General features: G+C 44.0%; 4 protein-coding genes across 4 annotated transcripts in view; all 4 read right to left on the bottom strand.

Annotated features, from left to right (window-relative positions):
• Positions 1–795: 795 nt before the first annotated feature.
• On the bottom strand, positions 796–3080 carry kcnk7 (potassium channel, subfamily K, member 7). The gene is made up of 3 exons (XM_070993705.1): positions 2744–3080; positions 1680–2075; positions 796–1088 (listed from the first exon to the last, which is right to left on the bottom strand). Exons 1-3 carry the CDS (start codon positions 3078–3080, stop codon positions 796–798), a joined length of 1026 nt encoding a protein of 341 aa, XP_070849806.1.
• A 176-nt stretch (positions 3081–3256) lies between these two features.
• Positions 3257–11130, bottom strand: taf6l (TAF6-like RNA polymerase II, p300/CBP-associated factor (PCAF)-associated factor). The gene is made up of 12 exons (XM_070993700.1): positions 11041–11130; positions 10322–10536; positions 9980–10066; positions 9715–9865; positions 9543–9593; positions 9062–9156; positions 8904–8978; positions 8203–8423; positions 6744–6876; positions 6489–6617; positions 4776–5272; positions 3257–4693 (listed from the first exon to the last, which is right to left on the bottom strand). The coding sequence occupies exons 2-12, from the start codon at positions 10466–10468 to the stop codon at positions 4330–4332; spliced, it is 1950 nt and encodes a 649-aa protein (XP_070849801.1). The 5' UTR covers positions 10469–10536; positions 11041–11130; the 3' UTR covers positions 3257–4329.
• Positions 11131–12186: 1056 nt separating this feature from the next.
• Positions 12187–14389, bottom strand: cth1 (cysteine three histidine 1). Its single transcript, XM_070993704.1, has 2 exons — positions 14267–14389; positions 12187–13158 (listed from the first exon to the last, which is right to left on the bottom strand). Exons 1-2 carry the CDS (start codon positions 14387–14389, stop codon positions 12187–12189), a joined length of 1095 nt encoding a protein of 364 aa, XP_070849805.1.
• A 766-nt stretch (positions 14390–15155) lies between these two features.
• Positions 15156–26137, bottom strand: part of mta2 (metastasis associated 1 family, member 2) — a 31784-nt gene continuing 20802 nt past the window's right edge. The window contains exons 5-18 of the mRNA XM_070993584.1: positions 25545–25608; positions 25271–25388; positions 25048–25150; positions 24370–24469; positions 22296–22484; positions 22026–22100; positions 21849–21907; positions 21660–21760; positions 20617–20756; positions 20282–20510; positions 20007–20096; positions 19771–19889; positions 19092–19234; positions 15156–18277 (exon numbers count right to left, since the gene is read on the bottom strand). Coding sequence (XP_070849685.1) covers positions 18124–18277; positions 19092–19234; positions 19771–19889; positions 20007–20096; positions 20282–20510; positions 20617–20756; positions 21660–21760; positions 21849–21907; positions 22026–22100; positions 22296–22484; positions 24370–24469; positions 25048–25150; positions 25271–25388; positions 25545–25608 — 1684 coding nt within the window. The 3' untranslated portion in view covers positions 15156–18123. The remainder of the gene's footprint in view (positions 18278–19091; positions 19235–19770; positions 19890–20006; positions 20097–20281; positions 20511–20616; positions 20757–21659; positions 21761–21848; positions 21908–22025; positions 22101–22295; positions 22485–24369; positions 24470–25047; positions 25151–25270; positions 25389–25544; positions 25609–26137) is intronic.

Raw genomic sequence — 26137 nt, 5'->3', positions numbered from 1 at the left:
AGGGTTGAACCTTATGTTTAACTTTCTAAAAAAAAAAAAAAAAAAAAAAGCAAGGTTCTCTTCAGGGTTATTAATATTTTCTTTGAAGCCAGCTCTTAAAAAAAAAAAAAAAAAAAACACACAGCATGTCAAAATGTGTAGAACTTGCTCTCCACTCTATGGAGCCTTTTATGCACCCAATTTAAACTCAATATCTTAATGGATATTGTAATGTGCACCACAGAGATGCACGCTAATAGTCAACTCAGACAGAACTATTGTTCTCTGTTTATGGGAACGATAGCTGTCTTTTTGATGTAACCATTTATGTACTACTAACTACAGTGCAAAGAAAGGCTGAAATCTAATTTTAATCAGTCAATTTTAATCAGTCATGGTTATAGTTGGCCTTTTGTTACGGTAAAGAAGGTTGATTTGTGAAGTTTAGTGGCTAAACACCCTGATGTTTATCTGGTGGAGAGCTAAGAGAGGGTGAATACTGGGCTGACATTATCAGGTGCACACAAACACAACTCCAAATGAAAGCTAATGATCTGTGTCTGCTAAACATGTAAATAGGCAATAGTGTGCGAACACATTGACCATGTCAACTTCAAAGAATGTTCTGCTGCCCCCAAGTGGCCAAAAAAAATCAATTAATGCAGCTTTAAAAGGACCCGATACTAATACTAATACTAAAGGACCTGATAGTAATGCAAAAGGCAGCAAACAGAAAGCCAAACAAAGTTGTACTTTTGTGTCTTTGTAAGTCAAAAGCTGATGGGTTGTTAAAAGTTCGGTGGCCAGTTGTGAAGGTCAGGTGGTTTTGGGGGTTAAGGTTCTGGATCTGTGAGGGTCTGTGTCAGCAGGTGGGCCTGAACAGGGGCTCAGCAGCTCTAATGGAGTGGAGGAGACAGTACAGATGGACTGGGAGTACTGGAGCTCCTCCTCAGTGTTGTCCTCACTCAGTGTCAACTCACTGAGATCAACTCCTTCCAGCTCAGCACACTGCGGACCAAAGAAAAGCCTCATCACTGCACAAACCTGAGGAACCTGCAGGACAGTGTCCTTTAAAGTGAAGATCACCACCAGGCCCACCAGCAGGTAACCTGTGGAGTGAGGAGAATTTATTTATTCATTTTTATTTACTTATTTATTTTATTTTATTTTATTTTATTAATTAAAAATGGACGCCTAGTGTGTCATCATGCATACTTAGGGTGACATTAAAGAGTCTATCAAATTACTCAAATGTGTTCTTTAACAATATTATGGTAAGTTAAGTAAATGGCAGAGTGTTTTTTTTAAGGCTCATTCTGGTAATATTTCAACTCATTACCTTTAAATTTGTACATTTTTTGCAGTGTAGAATGTGCAGAAGAAACAGTAATCATGTGGTTAGAGAAAAAAGTGATTGGTCAAATTAATAAATAATTACAATATTAGCCTTTTTTGGTGGTTTGTAAAAAAAAAAAAAAAAGTCTAGAAGTCTAAGAATTTAGACTCCAGGCTTCAGTATTTCTAAAATCCTGGTTCTGGCTCTGAATGTGCCTTTCTGTAATTCATTCTGTCCTTAGTTCAATACATTACTTGCATTATAGTGATAATATCCTAAAAATAATACAATGCAACAATCTCTAAAGGACATCTAGTCACATACACTTCACTCAAGCATCGCTCTTGCACATCATTCCACCTACATGTAGTGAGGAGTTCAAGTGTCTCTTTGGCTGTTTGGCTCCAGGTTCTCCCCAAAGAGTTTCCTCCCTGACCAACAGTGCACAGGATGACAAAGCAGAAGAAAAGAGCATCCAGGAAGCTCCAATCTGGCTCCATCGCACAGACCAGGAGGGCAGGGAGGAGGAAAAGGAAGGAGAGGACAAGCACCAGGAAGAGGGCGGCGTGGATGAGGGCGGCCCGGGTGTAGGGCAAACCCCAGTAAGTGTGCAGGTGGTAGACAGGAGAGTGGGTGACCACAGGGAGGAGGAGTTTGGAGACGAGGGTGAGGAGGAACAGGGTGAGGGGAATCCCCAGGGTGCAGTAGAAGATACAGAAGAGCTTGGCCTCATTTGATTTGGGGGTGTAAGAGTCAGAACCTGAGGAGAAGAGAGGATGGACAGAGGGGTTTGACAAACACATGAAACATTTTGGAAATTAAAGATGAAACCTCCAGCTTTTGAGCTTTTAATGAATTGATTGTTCAGTCTATGAAATGTCCATCACAGTCCTCCAGAGCCCAAACAAACACAGTCTAAACCTAAAGGTTTACTATCATAAAAGACTCATGATTATTTCTGTTATATTCCATAATAAGCCCAAGTGCTCTGCAGAATGTACATGAGGTATCAAAAGAACATTTGTCCTCTGGCTCCATTCACTCCTTTAATTTTATTTGTGGATATAACTGAATTAATGCTAATGCATTTCACTTTGTTGGCTGAGGTGAGCTTACTGTTGGGTATTTTAATCTCTAGAAATGCATAGGCCTACAGTGTATTTTGAATGTACAGTGCTCATTTATAAAATATAATATAAATGAAATGAGTATATATAATACTCATAAAATACAAAAACTTGAGCAAAAAGTACAATATTTCTCACCATCTGCAGCACCAATGTTGAGGATTTGCTGCTTTATATCATTGTAATGTGAATAAAAGAAGCAATCTGAAGAGGCCGTCTGGGAAATTGTGATAATAATCATGATAGATCAGGAAAGTAAAGACTAGTTGGAGTCATCATTGCTGCACTGACTGCATCTTACCCATGGTGGTCAGAGTGACAATGACGAAGTAGAGCGATGATGTGAAGTCATAGCGTCTCTCGTCAGCGTCAGCCTTGAGAACAGCCACATCACTGTGGTGAGCGGACAGAGCTTTCCCCAGCAGCTCGCTCAGCCGGCTCTCGTGTACGCATGGGTTCTCCCACAGGAAGGAGCGGCGCAGCTCCTCCACCTCAGATCTCAGCTCCCTCTCCACCGGCTTCTCCACGGCCGTGAACACCACACCTCCCAGCACGATGTAGAGCAGGTAGCAGAGAAGCAGGCAGGCAAATGCATTGAGCTGACAGAACAGCCCCACTGAAGGCACACACCGGGCCATTGTTGGTTCTGACTGCTGTTTCTCTACAGACTGCAACCAGATACTCACAGCTAGTTAGGCTTTAAATATTTAGAAAGGCAGAGCAGGTCACACATGAGCCAGTCAAAGACAGCTCAGCTGAAAACAACTCTGAATTCTACAGCCCAGTCACATTTTTGGACTGAGGAGCTTAAAATAATGGTTTCAAAACATAAACATTTTTTATTGAATGAAAACAGCTATTAACAAGATATCACACTTTTTTTCCAAATACAAAGCAGGCCTATGCTGTCCATTTGCTCCAATGCTGTCCTGAGCAGAGAGGAATAACCTCTCGACCCTTCACTCCCTACTTTTCCCCCATTTTCTCATTTCTCTCATGTGTGGGATCCTGTTCATGACACTCAGGTCTGAGCTCCAGCTTCAGCAGATCACATCAAACGATGCTGTGGACTCATCTCAGACTGACACACTGGTTTCCAGAAATGTGAGGCCAGTGTTGATCTCCTCAGAAAATATTACACACTGCTAATCCACTGAAGCATTTTTGACTGCTGGATGAACAAGAGAAAATATATGAATATATCTTTGAATATTATGATAAGACTTTTCTCTGATTAATCTGACAAATCAATAATAATAATAGTTAATTTCAGCTCTTCAGTAGTGTTTCAATATTGGTATTGTTATTATATTCCTCCTGCAATGATTTGTAGGAAACACCCTTGTGGTTGCACCATGGCTGTATTGGGACCATGGATGGGGGGCTCGAGACAAATATAACAGGCATTTATGTAGGTGATTAAATTTAGTCAAAACTACATTGGTGTGCAGATTCTCATCATAGCATCTTCCATATAAGTAAATGTTTGTCTGTAGGAAAATGAAACACTGGTGTGAAGCCGTCAGAGGCTTCAGTCATCTCAGCCTTCTGGTTGGTTGGTGGAGCTGTGCCATACATTGGTGTCCACCAGTCTTCTTTGATTATGCCACTGGGGGGCGCCAAAGTCCGAGGTTTTCAAATCGTACACCGAGCAGCTTTAAGTCAGTTTGAAGTGACAATAAAGACTGTTGTTGTCTCAGTGAATTACAATCCAAACGTTGCTCACTACCTCAATAATGAAACAGGATCATTGCAATTTTCAACTACGAAAATATCATAACTAAAAAATTATTACTGGCAGCCTGAGCTGAAAAATATTAATACAGGCCTCAGTCAGTCAGTCAAACTCGACTTTGTAGTGATGAAATCTGAAGCTCGTTTCTGAGACTAGAGAGGCAGATGAAGGGAGTAATGGGAACACGCCCAGCGGCGTACAGGTTTGCCCACCCGACCGATGACAGGAAGTTTGTGGGCGTAGGCACGTGGTGGGATGGTAGGAATAGATGGAGTTGGGGCAAAAGTGGTCTGGAAGGGGCGGCGGCCTTGGCAACGGCGGCCCATTTGCCGCCCGCCGATGAGGAAGGAGAATGCTGGAGGTCCTGTCTGAGGAGAGGTGAAGCGAGCTTTTGGGAAAACGTCACGAGACAGACCTGCTGAACGCTGGCCTGAACGTGACGAGGAAGATCTGGACCGCTGCACAGAGGACGAGGAGGAGGAGGAGGAGGAAGAGGAGGAGGAGCGAGCCAGGGACCTAAGGAAGAAAAGAAGGTCAGCGCTGCAAAAATAGACCCAGGAGTTTAGTTTTCAAGAAGGGTCAGATTTGTTGGCTGTACCTTCCTGATCCGGTAGCTGCCAGGCTGGGCGGGGGTGGGTCAGTGCGAGGACTCCCATCCTGCCTGGGGCTGATGTTGAGGTTGGCAGTCAGCTGTGGCATCTTTCTGGTGGTGTCAGGGTTGGAGGTCAGGCCAGGGGGTTCCTTCCTGGCATCGCCGGGCTGCGCCGGGGTGCAGGCTGGGTAGCTGCCAAATCCAGGCCCTGTACTAAACCTGACAGCCAGGCTGTCTCCAAAGAAGGAGTAGAGCTCACAGTACATGGCGGGGAGGGGGACCGGGGTCCACTCCTCCCAGGGACAGCCAGCCCCACCTGCCTGAAGGTGGCTGGCGATTCCCAGGGCAGCCTCCGACAGAGGCTCTGGAGGGGGGCTGAGGCCAGGGGAGCTCACCCTGTAACCCATAGCACCAACCACAGAGCCTGGCTGGCTGCTGGGGCCTCCCTCTGCTGGCTGAGACAGACACAGAGCCTTCATCTTCAGCAGGCGCTCCACAGCCACCTGCAGGACACATCAGGAGGACAGCGTCAAGAGTAATGTCATGTAATGAATTTGGTGGTCTAACACAGGGCTTCCCAAACTTTTCCATGCCATGGCCCCCCAAACAGCATTAGCTTCTGGCCGGGGACCCCCTTTGCAAACCCACTGACAATGCTTCAAAATATGGAAAGAAACATCAACTTTTAGAATGATTTTCTTACTTTTAGTCACTATTCAATAATTATTACATTTGTTTAGCATAAGAATATTAACCAACATGTTTTAAACACTGTATTATATTCCCACTGAATAATGAACTTTTCAACAAACTGTTGACAGACAAGAACAGAACAAAAGAAATCAAATCTCTCTCAATTGTGTGTGTGTTCACTATTCAATAATTATTACATTTGTTTAGCATAAGAATATTATTAACTAACATGTTTTGCTTTTTTTTCTTAACTTCCCTCCAATTTTCTGAGGCCCCCCTAGTAACCCCTGGCCCCGGCCCCCACTTTGAAAACCACTGGTCTAACAGATCACCATGAAGTCTGCTGGACACATCATTTAAAGGATTCCATACTCTTTCCACTTGTGCCACCTACAACATGTAATGTGAAAGGTGTGGCCGCAACAACTTGAAAGACCAAAGTTTGGTGTTTTCAGCTTGTTCCAATGATGCTCACATGAGAAAGTAAGAAATATTTTCTATGTGAATAAAGTCAAAGCAGATTTTAAATTGCAGCCTGTAGGGCAGTGGCGTCCAACCTGGGCTGAAAGGCCCCCAGAAAGAGGTCTGACTGATTGAACAGTAGAGAAAAACAAACATTTATGTTTAATTATTAACAAATGAGATGTATTTCCAGATGCTCCTATAATTTTTGTTTTACTGTTTCATCTAGCAAAATACAGCTACCACTTAAACTGGTATCTAAAAAAAAAAATCTTAAAAACTGAAAAAAAAAAAGAAAAAAGAAAGAAAGAAACAAAGAAACAAACCAATAACAAAAAACAAAAATCAGTCTTGATTTGGCATTAATCAAGTTAAATTAAGCTGACTTAAACGAGGAATGGCAGCAGTTTAATGAGATGAGTGGAAGGATGTCGTTTGAAGGAGATGTGAGTGACAGTCTGCTTTAATGAAATGGCTCAGGAGGTAGAAAGACAAGAGCTCTTGTAAAATGCTGAAATAATGATCAGTTTGCAAAATCAAGACAATTCTAACTGCAGTACTGACCAGGATGGCCCCATAGACCTTATGTCCATCTGCTTTGACCTGGGCATTGGAAACAGAGTAGTCATCCAGCACAGCCTGAAGGTTGGCCCAGTAGGCAGGAAGGTGAGGAAAAAGCACTCTCTCGACAGCCTGCCGACAAAAACACAGGTTCATGTGAGGATTATTCTCACACACATGACGGAGGAGGCATGAGAGCAGAGCGTTCAGACAAGCAGCAGAAGAAGAGAAACTTACAGACGGAAGCAGTGAACATACCTTCCATCCCAGAGCATGCAGGCCCACCACAGCTCCATAGTGGGAACAGAGTGGTCTCACTGGGTCGGACAGAACCTTTTGGAGTGACAGCAGGATCTGATGGTAGAGGCCGCTCACCAGATCCCCATGAGTCCTGGAGAGGGAACACAATAAGAAGAATAAAGTCTGGACTCTCATCAGACCCTCGCCATGTGGTCTAAAACATGACTCAAATGAATACTGTGTGCTGGATGTTTGCTAGCATGCTTGTTATTAATTCAAATGGATTTCACAGGATCCTACAACAGAGTACAAAAACTGAATTAGCCCAACAAGGGATTAATAAAGTAATATGGAGTTAGATCAGTCTCATAATTAATAAATGCACGCAGAAGGATTCACAAATGTATATTGGGATTTATATATAAATGTCTCTCAACACACAAATATTTTTCAATGCACACACAAATATTTCTCATTCTATATAAATGTAAAAATAATCCACATATAAATTAATAAAGTTCACAAATGTATTTTTGATGCACACACAAATATAACTTGTTTTAAATATATATCACGGAAATCCACAAATATCTTTATCTAAAAACATTTGCAATTTTCATCTAAATCATATATGTATATTGTGACATTTATTCACGAACTGTCGAATCTGCATTTGCGAACCGCTCTCCATTTGTGAACTTCGCTGCATTTGTGTGTGGATGTTTTTGAGACTCCCCTGCCATCTCTCGATCCACAAATGCATTTTTTTCAACAGGGAAGTATCTGTAGCCAATCAGATGTCGCCCTCTTTTCAGCCAATCACAAGAACGTGCCCCACATGGGGGTGGGATGTACTTTTCAGCCAATCATATGAACGCGTCCGCACAGCACTATAAATGCCTGCCACAGCCAAGGACAAGCCGTCGTTGACCATGAACATGGCGTGCGGCAGTGGTAATGCGGAAAGTGTAAGTGAAACATTATACAGGTTTACTTAGTTTTCCTAAGTTGTGAGGTTTCCTCATAGTTAGAAAATTGTATGAAATATATAGTTACGTGGTTAAAGATAGATAAAGATATTTGTGGATTTCCGTGATATATATTTAAAACAAGTTATATTTGTGTGTGCATCAAAAATATATTTGTGAACTTTATTAATTTATATGTGGATTATTTTTACATCTATATAGAATGAGAAATATTTGTGTGTGTATCGAAAAATATTTGTGTGTTGAGAGACATTTATATATAAATCCCAATATACATTTGTGAATCCTTCTGCGTACATTTATTAATTATGAGACTGATCTAACTCCATAAAGTAAAGTACTTTCTGCTACTTCAGCACTAATGTTTCTGGTATATTTTTCAGAGATTCATATGAAGCATTATAAAGCCTGTTAGCACATACACAGTATTCATGCGGTAATATGATCCCATATGGTTTGAACCCTGCAGCCATCGTTGATTTGCTCACCAGAAGATGTGGCTGAGGAGCAGGGCTGCGTAGTCCCTGAGGGTCCAGTGGTCATTGAGTGGGTTGATGGAGGCAGCCAGCGGCTCCAGGATGCAGTACATGACACTGGAGACCAGGCTGCGGACGTAGGAGCCCAGGTACAGGTAGGGGTTCTGGACCAGGCTCTTCACCATGTGGAGAAGCCTGTTGAGCTGCTCCAGGTCATGGCTCACTGACTTCACCTGGACAGAAACAGCCAAACATTTGGATAATTGGAAAAGCATCCCATGTTCAACCCATGACAGATCACTCAGTTCAGTTTTATGGGAACAAAAATGAGGTAATGTTTGTGACCCTCACACATGAACAGTGAAACACTGATGAAGATGATGTGCTTCGATAAGCAAGACAGGAGCGTTTCTGATTCGAGTTCAACACACTGAAATAATGGTTCTGAACAAAGCTGTATCATCAGTCTTATAGGTAGCTTGAGTACAGAATAAGAAGTTTAACAGAGATCAGTTATTTTGTCAGTGACTTCACTCATTAAGTGAAGATTTGTTTTGCCCCCCCAAAAATCTGCATCAGTCGGTCAGTTTCTGCATATTTTATATCAAAGGGTGAATGAATAAGTCATTTTTTATCACAGTTTGTTTGGATTCTAAATGTGTTTCAAAGTCAAATTGTAAATACATACATTATATGATCATAGACAAGCATACCCCACTGATGACATAAACAAAGTATGGCAGGAGGGCAGCGATCTTGGAGTTGGACCGGAGGTCCAGCAGAGCAACCTGAGACACACAGAAGGAAAATGTTAGGAGAAACACATTGTTTATCCACACAGAATGTCTGCCTACGCTCATCAGCAGCCTACCTTCATGAGGTGGGGGTCCTCTCCCAGGATGGCCCGTGTGATCTGCTGATAGTACTTCAACAGGTCATCTGACAGAGACTGCACTGCTGTGGGAACTGCGACAAATCAACAGTCAAGTCCAACAACTGCTGCGCAGATACTGAAACCCTCCATCAGGGTTTCAGTGACACACTCAGACAGAGGCAGACGTCATACGAGCCGGCATCACTGACTACGGTTATGTCAGAGAGTTTATAAGGAGATCGACACAAGGAGTTGTTTATGTGCCTAAACTGGACAAATCGCAGATGTAATAGGTGGAAATGGTCAATATCTCAAGAAGGAGGCCTCCTTGTTAGGTAAAAAATGCAAAAATTAGACACTAACATTATAGCGTTGTCAGGCAAATATATATTTGTGCCTTGTCACTATCATTTCTTTGAAAATGAATTGAGGAGAAGCAACATTTCCCACTGTGTGTTGAGCCTGTTAATCATGCTACCTGTCCCCTGGGGCTCGAGGTTTCCTTTCCCATCCAGGTAAGACACGTTCACTGACAGAAAAAAACAGGACAAATTATTAGCAAAAGATACCTCCTGATTCAAAGACTTAGATCATGAACTTTCAGCACCAAGGATACACCTGTGAGTGCTTTATGATGGAGTGGGTCATACCTCGCACCATGGTCTCAGCACAGCCTTTGGGAATGTTGGTGGCCAGAGCCAACTCAACCAGGTTGATGTCCCGATCCTCAATGAAGAAAAGCTCTCCTTCCTTAACAGACCGGAAAGGAAGAGCATCCTGGGCCCCATAGCCACAAATAGTCTGATTAAGAGACAATAAAGAAGCTGAAGGCAGCGACCACTGAAGCATGATCATGTCATCTCAGACTGACCATACAGACAGACTGGGAGAAACCACTGATGTGAGCACTCTCACCTCCACATTGCTCCAGCGCAGAGCTCTGTTGAAGTCCTCCACTGTCAGCTTCCTCCTCTTTGCATGTCTCATAAACTGTGAGCTGCTCTGTGTGCGTCCAAAACAACACACCGTCACTGCTGCATGTCCACATGACGAACTTGCACTGCACTTATACACATTTTGACATTTTTCTATATATTACATTTCCATTCAGCAATAATGACGTGATAGAGATCTGGCCACATCTGTATACTTGATGATGTTAACATCTAATGCTGTACATTTTGGGTGAAATAACACAAATACTAATAACAATAACAGTGTTTCTGCCATCTGTCCATGCACCCCGGTAGCACTGACCTGCGTTGCCTCCCTGAGCCGGTAACACACGTCCTCAGCCAGCAAAGCAGCCACATCGTCGGCGAGCTCCACACCTGCACTCTCGGCCACAAGTTTGACTGAGTCCCGGGAAACCTCAGCGAAGCGGCGCTCCTCCCGGTCCGCCATGCTCAGAAACGACGGCAGAGCTTTCAGAACTTCGGGGGCTCCGTACAATAACGCCCCTGCGTTTAAATCTTGAGTTTACGAGATTTTATTAAATTTGAGTCGTGCTTGGTGGATAAGCTATATCCCGAAATTGCAAAGACACATATTGGATTTGTTGCAGGTATTAATTTCTGGTGCAATCTTCACGATTTGGTGACAATATGCCAAGAATTTTACAAGTGCCACATTTCACAATGGGATTTGGTACGCAGTTCTTTCTGTCTATGGGGTCCAGCGCGGAATGGCTTTCTCGTATGCTCACAAAATGAAATCTGAAATAGAACTACTGAAAAGTGGCTAAAGTGAAAATTACTTGCGTTATTGAAACACAAAGACAACTACCGTTGTTTGGTCTTTAAAGTCTGTTACTGTATTTTTGAGATAAGAGTTAAAATGGAGTGTAAAGCCTGAACTGTTAACGTTAACGGCTGTAACGTTAGCTAGCTACAATCGCTCAACATGCTAATAGCGCGGTGTTCAGGAATGAGAGGGGAAACACAACCCAAGATCTTCGATACTTTAACTAGCTTTACCTTGTTAGCTCGAACTGCCCGATGTTGAGTATCTTTAGAGTCCGTACGATAGTTAACATCAGTGTAGCCACTCCACGCTAGGTACCCTATTTACAGCGTCAAGTCAGCAAGCGTGAGGAAGGGCAGCCGGAAACCCCGTCATAATAAGGCAATGCCGGAGCCCATTCTTGAAAATCTTATGTCCCATTCACGACCCATAATAAAAACACACTACGGGGGAGTCTGTAAAATATCAGACTTAATTGGTTTTCAAAACGTTTTATTTTAAGTAAATAATTTCTGTCACCGGATCTTTTGAGTTTCTAAATTTGAGTTCCGGTTTTATTCTGGCTACCTTGACCCTGCTAGCGCGAAATGTTGACATGTTCCTACCAATGACGCCTCGGGAGGAGAAGACCAGTGATTGGTCGATTAAAGAGCATTGGGTTGTACTTATTGGTTAACTGAATACCAGCCAAACTCTTGAATGACGAGACATTGTCGGCCTTAGACTGTAACTCCATCCAAGGAGAACAGAGCGTGAAAGGAAGCGAGAAATTGTGCCATCTCCACCCTATTCTGAAAAGGATTTTGGCTTAACCTTTCCAAAATGAATGTGCTGCTGAGATGTTGAAACTTGGCTGCATGGATTTCCAATTCAGACACAAGAGAATTAGTGAGGTCTAACACTGATGTTGGATCAAGGTCTTGCTCTCAGGCCATTAGTAGAACACTGTGCTGGCTGCATTCATACTTCTGTTTACTTCTTTGCATATTAACATGTGTAAACTGTGCTGAAAGCTAATAAGTCACAAGAAAGGCTAGAGATTAAAATTTGTTTATTCATGTTGCAGTCACACATTCCATTTACTCCATTAATAAAGTATTTACAATAGTTAAAAAATTAAATTACAATCATAGCTACACCTGTACTGTTTCAGGAGACCAGACCATATAGAACCAGTGGGCCTTTTGGAGGCTTTCTATGGACCGGTCAACAAGTGAACAGCTGCTGACACAAGCTCTCAAGTCAAACAACCTCAATTTTAAAAATATAACTAATACCTTGGGGAAAGGGAGTTTAAAAGAAAAGGGAAAAAAAAAAATAATAATAATGGAGCCGTGCTGTTCAGTGCTGATGCTGGTTCTGACTACAACCACATCCACTCAGAGTGCTCTGTTGTCCCAGATCTCCTGGGCCTTGCTGCTCTCCAGCTGCTGCAGGTGGAGGGCCAGTGGCAGCAGCAGGTCACTCAGGTGCTGACTGGAGAAGGTGAAGGCATTGTGGGCTGTAGCCTCTGCAGGCGGGGTGGAGAGAGGGGAAGCTGATGGAGGAGAAGAGGAGGTTGAAGAGTTAGGTGAGGTAGATGTGAAGGGGGAGGTGGGGGAAGGTAAACCTGAACTGCCAGGGGACGGCTGAGCATAGAAGGACCCTCCTTGGGTCTGGTCAGAGGTTTTGATCTTGCTGGGGAGGCCATGCTGGAAGCGACAACGTGTGCCATACAGGCAGAAACCAAAGGAGCTGAAAGTACGGCACAGAGCTCCACGTGGCTTCCACTCCTTGGTGTGTGGTTGGAGCTGGGGGATGGGAACAGGTGGAGTCTTCTCTTCACCAACATCAGGTGACTCCAGACCACTAGCAACATCTCCACCCTCTATATGTAGGAAGTTACAGCGGGTGCCAAAGGGACAAACACCAAAGGAGCGGAAGGTGCGACAGGCGACATTCCTGCGGCGGCGCTGGGTGGGGCGTTGTTCAGTGGGGTTGTGGACAAACAGGCAACGGCTGCCGTAGTAGCAGTAGCCGGTTGTGTGGTAGCTGCGACACAACTCTGTCTTGTACTTTGGGTGGCGGAAGGGAACATGGAGCTCATGGAGGCCGTGGGCAAACTGGCAGCGCTCGGCATACTTGCAGAAACCAGTGGCTGAGTAGGTGGTGCAGAGCTCCGTCTTGTAGCGGGTGGAGCAGACCCAGGGAATGAGGGGAGGAGAGGACGATTCTACCAGGGGGAGCAGAGCCTTAGCCAGGGAGACTCCACCACCACCACCACCATCTCCATCGGACTCGTCACTGGACAGCAGGTTTTCCACCATCTCCTCATCTTGGTAGGAAGGCAGGAATAAATCATCCCTACTGGTCTAAAAGACAGAAAATTTAGAGTTTGAGTTGAGCATTGATTAATCAAGTCTGCCCTCATCACCCTGCTGGTATCTGCTGCGCCAGTTTCTTTAACTTAGAGTTGAAGGTTTCATTTTTGTTTGAATAGCTGAAAGATATTCCAGGAGCTCAAGGGATGTCCATTACTACCATCGTGTACTACAGCTCATCATCCATCCATCCATTATCTATACCGCCTATCCCTTTCGGGGTTGCGGGGGGCTGGAGCCTATCCCAGCTACAATGGGCGAGAGGCGGGGTACACCCTGAGCCGGTCGCCAGCCGATTGCAGGGCCACACGCAAGGACAAACAACCATTCACACTCACACTCACACCTACGGACAATTTAGAGTCATCAATTAACCTAATGAGCATGTTTTTGGTCTGTGGGAGGAAGCCGGAGTACCCGGAGAGAACCCACGCATGCACGGGAAGAACATGCAAACTTCACACAGAAAGGCCCCGCCTGACCCGGGGATCGAACCGGCAACCTTCGTGCTGTGAGGCACGCGCACTACCTGCTGCGCCACCGTGCAGCCCACAGCTCATCATTTTAGGAGACAATTTATAGCATTTATTTTCAGCTCCTTGACTTGGGCAGTACTGTCCAATTTAAAATACTGTGTGAAATGTGTGCTTTGTGTAGTGCCCTCAAATCACACAAGCAGTTTAACAAGGTTCAGACACAGCTGACGTCACATCCGGGTTAATTTGCGTTCCACTAATTTCTCTAACTGAAGTCAATCTCATTGAGCGTTTTTTGTTTTTGTTTTTGTTTTTGTTTTTTTTTGTCTCTATGAGAAAGTGAAACATGTTGCTGGGGTTTCCAGAAAAATGAGTGTTTACAACAGCAGGGAAAGTCTTTGTTACTCGATAGATGACAACTACGTTATAAAACTTAAGTCATTTGTAGCAACGTAAATCAATTAACCGAATTATTTCATACATACGTTCGGATACACTCGCATGATGTACTTGTACCAATATGTCACGTAAGGTTACAAAGAAGGAGAAGAACTGAGATGTTCTAATTCAAAAGACAGCGTTGTGTTAAGGATGAAACTTCATCTCTAATCTACTTGATTTACCTCAAACATGGTTGCCAGCAGATGGAGGGTAGCTCGCGAGGATATGGCAGGTTGACCCCGGCGCGGAAAACACGGTCGGACAGCCCGCTGAGTGACTGTGAAGCCGTGTCGGTAGAATGGCATGGACCCGAAAACTGCTGCTTTGTTACGGAGTCAAAGACCGACTGCTCTCCGATTGTCTTTTAAACAGCTCTCACCTCCCGCCTTCCAGTTGAAATGAGCATCAGGTGCGCTCGAGCCCAACGAAGCGCGTTTCAAGCGGCCAATCACGTCCATGTGTGGTGAACGTGCTCGATGACGGACCAATCCGCTGAGCACCTGTGACAATATCAGCGTCATCGTACGTGAACGTCCATGTATTTGCATAAAGATGGTCCAGTCGGTGTGGATTCTCAGGGAATACACTGCTGAGTGTCCGCTTCGTTACATTTGTTGAAATTAACACCTCAGTCGGAAGTAGTCTAAACAAACTTAATTAAAAGCCGTCTGATAGGAACACAGCGGAGTAGAAACAGACAAATATTTCCTTTAGCTGGTCTCAAACAGAGTCCTTCGGTACTTTTATATGATGGACTTCACACCATGTGTGGATTTGTGTCTCTGGTGTCCATAGAAAGTATTTATGTATGAAAAATTTTCTTGTTCTTCAATTTGAAAGTGTATTAAGACAGAGAAATATCCAAAGTCAGGGTGAAAATACATCTCTACAAACTGAGTAAAAACACAGAACTGTAAGTCAAGGTTGTTCAAGACAACATGAAAAAAGTTTTTGGAAAGAAACTATGATTTTAACTGTAATGTGGAACTGTAGACCTGTGAGGAGGTTGGAGAGGGTATCTGTCCTTTGAACACCCAGAGAATCAGTGGAGAAAGAGCCCATGACTGACCACGAAAAAAAAAAAATCTTTATTTCTTTTCTTATCAAGATACATTAAAGGATACAGACATCGGAATAAAAAACACTTGAGAAAAAGTTTCAATTGTAGCATGTTTGTCTCTCCATCATACAAAAATCAGCACCACGTCCCTTTTGAATATCACCCTTGGTTCAGATGACCAGCCCCCCGCCCGCCCACCCATCCAATGAAGGAGAGCAATGTTTCACATGTACAGTAGCCTATTAGAGCCATCTCCACAATACTGGAGCAGAATTACACACTTTAGATGTAAAAAAGTTTAAAATATGCCAGTTTTCCACTTTTCTTTACACAGATTAGTATTTGCTACAAACTCAACACTTCAATTTCTTTTCTTTTTTTTTTTTTTTGGAGAAATATTACAAAGCCCACATGGGGACCAAACTTGCTTATAAAACCAGTGTAACCCCTTGCTGCTATGGGGATTCACAGGCATTATAATTATCCAATTAACAACTTCCTTTTAGTACTCACCCTTTCATAATGGTACAAAGAGGGGGAAGTAAAATAAAGCAGAAGTTGAGACAGCTGAAGATTCCTTTCACATCATCTTCATGCCCAATCACAATCAAAAACATCACTTCTGCATCATCAGCCATCACAGAAGAGGATTAAGGCCATATGAAAAAAGCTCTGAATGAATCAATACGTGGAGACAAAGCTCGACTTTAGTCTCAGTTTGTTATTTGTAATATTCATTTTAGAACTTAATTTTTGGCCCTAACTGTCTCATGGACATTTACATATTGCTGCCTTATCAACAGACTTTTATCAACTGACCAGGAACATAATTGCATCAGTTTCATTCCAACCAACCAAACAGTACTTTATCAGAAATGCTGCAGCTTTAGTCTAAACATTACTTCATAGTTAAGAGTCTGCTCTTAAAGGACGTCAACCCTTCCTCTTTTTCTTTTTTTTGCACATTATTATGGCTTTGTTTCAGAGTTTTGCAGACTCAAACATAGTACCTCAAAGCCACAACTGTTCCTGCAACTCCATGGTCAGCACAATAAGTTGAACTTGCTCAAAGACTACATATGATCCCTCCTGCACTGTAAACCTACAGATGATTCGAGCAGTGATCCTTTGATTCCAGACTGCCTGTTCAATTGTCTTGGGGTGAGGTCAAGAGAACAGGAGCTAGGGTCCTTCTCCCTTCAATCCGGCTAAAAGTGGCTATAAAAGCATGGCGATCAAGTGACAGGAGATAAAAGACAAAATGCTCGACTTTCTTAAAAAAAGGACAAGTGCGAGACAAAGTTGGAGATGGTGTGGAGCACAAAACAAACTGAAGCGTTAATGTCAGGATTAGTAAACTGCAAGTCATGAGCAGGATTAAGTGAACACACAAACCCCTGATGTGTGTGTGCTGTGCATTTTCCCACCTGTATCAACAATTTAAAGGTGGGGTGAGTCATTTTGGTAAGAAACTGTTGATATTACCATCTGTCCTTCACAGCTCACACACAGAACATCTAGTGGACTGTGAGGATGTACGCATCGAAGTTCAAAGTCAGTGAATATCAACTATCTTTTTCCAGAATGGCGCACCCCACCTTTAAAGGCTGCCAGGACGACTGAGGAGCAAGTCAGGCTCTAAGAACAGACAGTAAAGGTAAGTAAAGATGGAAAAGGCATGGTAGAGTGAAGATGTGGGGTTTGGACTATTGGTTGGTCAAAGCAAACATTTTCAGATGTTCCTTTGGAGAACTGACAGGGACTTTTAAATCACTTAACAAAGTCCTCAAACAAAGGGAGCCAACAGATGAATTTAGAACAGCATAAAGGCTGCAGGCCTAACACTGATAGTACTACTTTGAAGGTGCACTTTTGATTTTGTATGAATGCTATGTGTCAAACTACACAAGCAGCTCAGACGATAGCGAGCCAAAGCTGTGGGTTTGAATAAAGTCACGATTCCACTCTACATCCCAACCTCACTGTCTGCAGTTTGGTTCTGTTTGCACGTCTGTCTCTGCACCGTCACATCTCGACTGTCACACTGCTCAAGTTGTTTTGTGCTCATTCACTGAGGGACTCTCATTAGACAGAGAATGCTGAGAGGTGCACATGAGATGAACCTCTGAGGAAGGATTTGACCTGTCAGGATATATTAACCCCTGTAGCAGGCTCATGCTTGACTCCTGACTGATGACGTTTACAAGTTACAGACACAGAGAAACGGAAAATGGCATTAGATGGGTCAAACACTGTGTTCACACTGACGGAGGGCAGCTCTGTCCAACACGTCCTCAACTTGACCAATGGACACGTGCACAGTCAGTGAGCTACAATTAACGGTTCGATTTTTCCCTGCTGGAATGGAGTAAAGGAGTGCATGAGTGAAATCTTCAAATCAAATTTGACCTTTGGCCCGCTACAGCTGTCCCACACACTCTCCCATTTCCACTCCCCACCCCCCATTCTGCTTACATACTGCCGGTGTTGCCCCGTACATGATGCATATATTTACACAAAGATAGAGACGTGGAGGAAAAACAAAGTGTGCTTTATCACCATTGTTTCAGGATGAGAAATTGATTGATTTAAATTACACATTTAAAAACAGATGGCATTGAAGAGGGTAGCAAAATAATTCAGGATCTGCAATAAAATACCACAAAGCCCAAGATGCTGTGCGAGTGTGTGTTATGTATGCATTCAATATGATGGAAATGTACAGTCATGAGAGAGAGAGAGAGTGTGTGTGTGTGTGTGTGTGTGTGTGTGTGTGTGTGTGTGTGTGTGTTTGTATGTTGGACACAACTTTTGGGAAGTAACAGAGGACTAAAGAAAAATGACACTGATAAGAGGGAAAATAAAAGACTACTGGTATGGCATACTGTTCTGCCTGTTAAGAGACGGCCTGAGCACAGACCCTCCCCAACTCCCGACCGACCCCCATGTCCTGTTCAAAGACCCTGGCGTCCCTCCTTTTCAGTCCTCCAGGACTATGGGTTCGCTGGTGCTGGATGGGAGCAGGGGCATTGCCAGGGAGCGGGGGGGCAGCGGCAGCTTGATCCGGACCAGGAGATGAGGCTTTCTCGCTGCCCGACGCATCTCTGACTGGGTCAGATGTTTCCTCAGGGCCCTAGTTGAAAGACAGCACCAGAATATCTCTTACAAGGCCAATTAGTCCAATTGTTCACCTCATGCTAAGTTTCTCTTCATCCACGGTGACAGCAACAAAACTAAGTTTGACAACGCAACGTTTCAATCAGCTGATTATTGCTGATGAAGCTAGTGAAAGAATGAACTCTCATGATTTAAGAGTAAAGTGGGTTACAGCTTTAAAATGAGTGTGTGAGTGCGTGTGAATGGTTAAAAGCTTGTAATGAGCTGGTGGCCTAGCCATCGTATGAATGTGTGAGAAATGGTAAATGAACTGTATTTATACAACACTTTTTTGGTCTGACAACCTCTAAAAGTACCAGCTCATTACAAGCTTTTAACCACTCACACACACATGCCGAGGGCATTGAGGGCAATTTGGGGTTCAGTATCTTGCCAAGGATACTTCAACATGTGGACTGGTGAGGGCAGAGATCACAACAAAACAGTATCCTATTCCAAGTCCGTCTAAGATGATGCTGGTATGTGGTCGTTGTTGGAAAGACCACAGCTGAAATACGACTAGTTTTAATACTGGCACAAATGGTATTTGATCAGACCGCCAGGGTGAGACACGGTGAGTGTGTCTTTCCTTGTGGTGTACACAACAACAGATTTTCATTCTACTGTCTTTATTCAAAGTGCAAACCTAACTTCTCAACTGACATAGCCACTTCCTTTCATCGTCATGCTGTTCTTACTGTGCCTCTGCAGGTAAAGTAATAGCAGCAGTGGACACAGCCGGAGTAGCAGTGGGTGCGTTTCAATGGGAGGATTAAGACAGTAAAATGTACCTTGTGTCCTTTGTAGCCACAAACACCACAGGGTTGGGGGCCTCCCCCTGGCTGACCTTCTGCCGCTTGATGACTGACTGAGAGGTGGTCCTTATACCTGAAGTATATGGCCTCCCATTGGCTGGGTAGGGCACCCCTGTAGCCTGTGAACCAATGACAGACCAGGAGGGTGAATAATCTTTGGTGTTTCAGACAAACAGCTGGACTAAAGCGATATGATTGGAGCAGTTTCAGGATAGTTGCAAGTGTGTGGAAGATGTGCTTCGACTGGTTTCTTTTAGGCTGAAGGGAGCAACAAGTTTAACTTTAGGGACACGACGTGACCTGTTTCTGTGTTAGGGAAATTCGATCGATGCATGTTGGTGGTGCAAGCTGATACCAGCACTGTCTATAAAGGCAAAATGTACAATGTAAGTGCCCTTTGTTTGAATTCTACAGCTACTTCAACCAGTAAAAGTAGAGGTAGTGAAGTAGGGCACAGGTGTTACTGTGAGGAAAATAATGCATTGATAGTTAAGTTGGCAGCAGATGATTTTGGGTTGTGGCATCTCTTAAGTGCTGCATTGTCTTCTCATGTTGGAATTATGTCTCTCCAAAGACAACAGGTCCTTCTCTGCACTTATGCACACCTCCCAAATCTCAACTACACGTGAGTGTGTGAGTGTGTGTGAATACTGACGCTGTCAAAGCCTCTCTTTCCCAGCAGGCTTTGGCCCACACGAGGCTGGCTGGTCTGATTCCTGTTGATGGGTGTCGGGGGTCCTCTAGATGCCTTCAGTTTCAAAGGAGCTGAGATGGCTGTAAGGACACAACAACACTCCTCAACAACCAATCATTCAGGAGGAAGGACTCAGAAGGCACATTCAGGACACATTTAGATATGCTGAGAAGTGATGTCACATCACGTGTTCTTACCTAAATCCTTCACTATAGTGGCCAGTGACTGTCGAGGCACCAACTTGCTCTTCAGAGGAGTTTTTGTGGCTTTGGGCAGCCGAATCATACCTGAGGGCACAGACATGTGAAATTAAAGGCATGAAAAAATATTAATAACCACAATCTGAACATCCTAAATCTTACAGTATAATTTACATATGAGCATCAAATATAAAATCCTGTCCAGCCGCAGTAATAGCATGCATCTCTTGCAAACTCCAGTGACAGTGCTGTGGATGCATTTGTGTACGTACACTCAGCCTTGACCGCATTGGCGTTGATGGAGGCGTAAGGCCGTCGCGCAGCGCGGCGAGGCTGCAGGATGTCCTCACACACCCGTCGAGCGATGCGGGTCAGCTTGGTGGTCTGCAGGATGAACGTCTGTCGGTTCTTGGCCAGCAGCTTGGCTCGACCCTCGTTACGGGTGAACGGCGACATGCCCTGGACCTCCTGGCGTGTCATGTGACTGCGGGGGCCTGACTCCTGGACGAAGAGGAGGACGGGACACCATGAAGGACACAACAAGTCTTACCATTGCACTGCTTTTGACTGATGCGATAAACAGTTAAGGCGATGAGAAGAGACTTACAGAGCCTGCTCGAGCAGCCCCCTCTAACTGTGTGGGGGTCTTCAGGCCTCCATATTTCTTCCAGTAGTTCCAGCAGGAGGCGCACAGTCTGCACTGCATGTTGGAAGGCCCCCAGGCATACCACTGAGGAGACTGGGAAGCTGGTTTGGTGAAGGGAGAGTCAGTATTAAAAAACATCATCAACAGGCTGCAGGCTCAGCTTCATCTGGACTTAACAGACTACACACAGCGAGGTGACAGTCAACAGCAGTCACCCTGTGTGTGATGTTCTACGTTTGCTCATATCTTTTCATGAGTTGCAGTGCTCTATAGATCTGGAATGACAACAAAGTCTGAAGCTTCACTGTTCAGTGTGAAAAAGGAACACAGGCTGTGTCATCAAAGTCAATACGCACAACAAAGAGGAAGTAACTACTGAACTGCACCTGATCAATTTCCACACAGAGTACAGTCACAGTAGAACAATACATCTTTGAAACCTCAGGAACTCCATCCATCCTCTTCCTACAAGTGACACAACAGTACATAGTACTTTGGAACATGCTGGGCCTCATGCAAGAACCACCTGTGCAGACAGATCTGCTCTAAGGTGGCATGAACAAGTGACCTGTCACAATGACTTGAACAATGTGACAAGTCACATTCAGTTTTCACGTATTGGAATCTTCTCATCTGTATGGGTTAATGTGCATCAGCCATCTCTCCTCTGGATGCTGCCAGCTTTGGCAAATTGGCATTTCTATCAGAAATTAATTTAATGACACTGAACTTTAGACATCATTTAACAGACAGAGAAAGAGAAGGGAAGGAGGAGAGAGAAAGGAACAGAGAGGGAAGCAGGTCAAGTGGGAGAGATCTGAAATCACGCAGGTTGCAAGTGATGATTTAGATGTGTCACAATTGTTTTACTTTGACATTCAAGTCTGTTTTGATGTCCAATACTAAAATCAGGCATCATCATTGAGTCCTCTAAAATGTCTTTCTCCATCTGCAGCTCGCAGAACGCTTCCCCACTGAATCCTCCCCTCACACTGAGCACTTACTGTGGCAGCTCTCACAGCTGAGTCCTTTCTGAAAGCCTGCTGCCCCGTTCATACCAGGCTTGCTGCCTGGAACCATGATCTGGTTGGGGTTGGGCTTGGTGCTAGTGAGGAGAGATAAGAGTGAGTTAGTCTGACAGCAGTTCTAACTCAAGGAAGGAAATCTGTGTAGCAGTTTACAGTAACACTCACTAGGTGGGGATGTACACCTGCTTCAGCTTGCTGTCTGCCTCTGCTGCCTTTAGTCGTTTCTGATGGAGAGAAAACAGTGAATGGAGAATGGGTTTGTGAGGAAGCTGGTGGAAATATGCAGTTAAAGCCAAATCAAACTGTGCTTTCTGGTATTTTTGTGTCTAGCTACAGACATACCTGCTGGATGTAGCGGTCAGTTGTCTTCCACATGTAGTAGAACTGGACCACACTGGCTAGAGACTTCCAGGGCAGCTGAGGGAGAGGAAGAACACATCTACTGAACCAGAACTCTACATGCAGAATGTATACAGGACAGTTGAATTCAGCACCACATCACACTGACATTTACTCACTAAATGTGTGTATCCACAGTGAATCTGTGAAATTTTACATCACTAATCAAGTGTCCACCATAACTGGAAGAGACAGCAGAGGAGAAGCACTTACAAAATCCTGGCGGATGTCATTGAAGTCTTTGCCATATTTCTCCAGAGCTTCCTCAAACAGCATGGCCTCAGAAGCACTCCACTCTTCCATCTCATCGCGGCAGAGCACTGGACCTCCCTGAGGAACCAGGGTGGACATGGCTTTGGCCAGGTCATAGTTGTTCTTCTGCAATGTGTCCATAGCATGGAACTGACAGCAGAAAGAAGGTAGAGACAAGAGGTTAGAGCTTCATCATTACAGACAGTCATCCTCAGTGGGCAGTTCTGGATTAAACGGATATTGCCACAACCAGTTTTTGAGAAAGTACAACTATTACTATGTACTATATCATGACCTGAAACAAGTAAACCAGGCAGTGCTGCTATGCTCTAGTCCCACCTGGATCCATCTTTCCTGTGTGTTAGTTAGTTTGATGCCTGGATCAGACTACATGATTTTTTTGTCTTTCACAATGGTCACCCTGTCAGATGTAATGACCACAGTGCCATAAACTCTTGCCATGTCTTGGTCAGGTGACTGGCAAGACTACACGCATGACCCTGACCAATCACAACACATGAAGGGATGCATCGGGGAGGCGGGTGAAGCAGCTGCTAATCAAACCGTGGATGTGCTATAACATTAAAAGCAAATGCAAGAGGCGGAGTAAACTTCAGCCCTCTGGGTCATTATTTCCACATCTGCTGTGAAGCATCTGGATAATAATTAGGACAGATAAAACGAGTTTCACATATAGTCAGTTTCATTTTCAGAGTTCTTAGTTCTACAAGGAGCAGGCTCGGCTTGGTTGGCCAGATCAAACAGGCTAATTTAACATTAGTAATGATAAGCATATTCCTGCAGTTAGGACCGAGGATGATGTCATGAACGCACAGCAGCTACTCCCCAGGCTGATGAAGTGCTTCCACTATTTCTCACCAACATCTGTCTTTTTTGACTCAGTCCTCCTCCCTCGAGCAAGCATTACATAGGCAGAGGTGCTTTTGCCACAGCTCAACAAACTTTTCCTCTTTCATTGTCCCACCTAACAGCAGCAACCTCAGTATTTCTCCTCCTCCTCCTCGCCATGGTTACCTGACTGCACTCTGGAATAGAGAACCTGACAGGTGAATGCTCAGGAACATGTCGTGGGACACTAGGTGTGTCAAGACAAAAACATTCTGACATGGGGTGTCCCAGACGCTGCATGACAGGTCATGTAACATGTCACACTACATGGAAACTGACGCCTAATTGTCATTCATGATCAGCCACAACAAAATCATATTAAAATCAGGCAAGATTCTTGTAGTCTGATGCAGGCATGAGGTAAACTGATTAAACACAACCATGACAACAGCCAGCAACTGTGTGAAGACAACATAACCTCGTCTCAAAACAAGACATAGGGTCTCTCTTGTAGTGCTGGACAATACGACAGCTCAACAGTCACAACTCCCTTCATCTGAAGCTGCAGAGGATTAACCAGGTTAACAGGACAGAGAAGGTACGAGAGACGTTGGCTACTCAAAGTCCCATTATGACACATGGTGGATGAAACGAGGCTTCTTAATATCTCAAACCAGACAGGTAAGTGAGGTCCGCTATTACACAACCCGAAACCCTGTGCCAATAAATATGGGAAACAAATTCTATCACCTGATACAACACGATGTGAGGCTCTCAGTCAAACACCTCAGCAACAAACCATAATATTACACAAGCTTTCCACCCATCACATCTGATGGCAAAACACATGGTGCCATCAAAAATTAGGATTTTTAAAGATGAACATCAACCCAAGGTATGAGCTCCCTGGCTAGAATCATTCTCACTACAGGAGTACAGTAATACAATAATTTAGCCTGAAACAAGTGAAGATGTTTGGATACAAAAGAATGATATAAGGCATGGGAATCAGTCATAAATGAATAAATAACTTTTTTTTTCTCAACACCCCTGGGCCTACCTCGTAATGTAAACATCATATGGAGAAACAAGCACACACAGACAGACAGACAGACAGACAGACAGACAGACAGACAGACAGACAGACAGACAGACAGACAGACAGACACAGAGTCAGTAGTCTCACCAGTGTGATGTCTCTAGAGGCTGCAGCTGCACTCATATGGAGGCTGGGCTGGCGGATTGAACTGCTGCAGTCCAGGGCCCGAGCAAAGGTCCCAACAGCTCTGAAACAAACAGATATTGGTCACTGATCTGTCACTCACTGGTCACATACATAGTAGTACTGTTTATAGGGGGTGTAGTGCTGAATGTTAAATGACCACTAGGTGGAGTGTTTGGCTCATGGATTGATTTATTGGCAGCAGGGATTCCCTCCCAAAGGCAAACTTGCTATAGATTTCTTTATAATGCTACATTAGAATCATCATTCCATTCCATAAACCAGTGTTAAATGCATATTCTATTTTTTGCATAAGTTCTGCGCGGGTAGTGTGTCTATACCCTGAACTGAAATTAATATCTTCGATGCTTCCAGGGCAGACGCCTGCATGATATCAGCCACTGATATTCTGCTGACCTCATAACACTGCCCTCATACAATCTAATCTGAGGCTCCCGCAAACATATTTCACATGTGTCAACCATGAAAAATATTTATTCTCCCATGAGAGATTATGAAACTTGATGCCAATTCTATAGCTGTCTAAAAGCTGTCCTGCGGATGGCAGACTCAGAAGTCGTCATGGCAACAGGATCTAACGATGATGATGCAACTGAGCGACAGATGGCGGGGGAGAATTACCTTGCCACCACCAGGAACTGGTCAATCTGAGGGTCTTTGAGCTGGTTGTTGGGGTCCCACACCTTGGTCTCCAACTTCTCCTGGACACGGTTGTCTGATTCACCTGAGACAAGCAGGTGAGTTAGGAATACTTTTTCTGCTTTGTTTCTACTATTTAGGTGGAAACAGGCCAAGTAGTGACTGAATTCAGGGAGCATTTGTTTGCCTGGTGTCTCCAACTCACCCTCAGCTAGCTTGTCAGGGATCTCTGCCTGATACTTGGAGCCCACACGGATCTCACCCTGGTCTGCCAGCAGGGTCTTCTGGACAGGGTCGAACACCAACGAGTAGAAAAAACAGTCCTGGGCAAAAGACACAACAAAAGATTATAGCTGCTGCTCAAATGTGTTTTATTCCAACAATTCAGTTAGAGCATCTGTCTTACTGTAATGTGAAAAAAATGAATAAATGGACAACAAAGTTATGTTCTGATGACAAAGGAACAGATGGTGTCTTACCTCTTTATCCAGGTAGCCGGCCAAGACATCTGTTTCATTGAGAAGGGTGACGTTACATTTCCCCCTGAGGGGAGAGAGAGGAGGATTCAGACATACAAACAAATATATGTATAAATAAAATAAGTTCTCCCTGAGCTCATGTATTGAAGCATGACTCAGTTAATACACCTTAATCAAGGTAATGATTATGACAATTAATCTACATTTCTAGACATTTCACATTCCAAACAAATAAACAAAGCACCTGCACGTCCCAAAGAGCTGAACACTTCTCAGCACTCACAAAGAGCTTGCCAAATGGTCAACGGTCAATTCGGAAGGCTGTTTTTTAGAATATGCAGACTCAATTAACATCTGTATCTCCACACAAATAATATGAAATCTGCTGCTGGTGCATCCTCTTTTAGTTGTGTCCTAACAGTGGTATTGGGATGAGGAGCTGACTGAGTCCATCTCACTTGGATATTTCTGTGTGTCACTAAAGCATCACTTGAACATTAATTCATCAGAAGCTGAACAGGATGGGCAACAACTCTGTCTAAAGAGGAAAGAAAATGGGATGGCCTGTGCAGGGACAGAGCATTTCACTGCCT

This window comes from Chaetodon trifascialis, chromosome 23, assembly GCF_039877785.1.
Source record: "Chaetodon trifascialis isolate fChaTrf1 chromosome 23, fChaTrf1.hap1, whole genome shotgun sequence".
Taxonomy (NCBI): domain Eukaryota; kingdom Metazoa; phylum Chordata; class Actinopteri; order Chaetodontiformes; family Chaetodontidae; genus Chaetodon; species Chaetodon trifascialis.
Note: the sequence above shows the minus strand (reverse complement) of the source record. Positions and strands in the feature narration are given on the sequence as shown.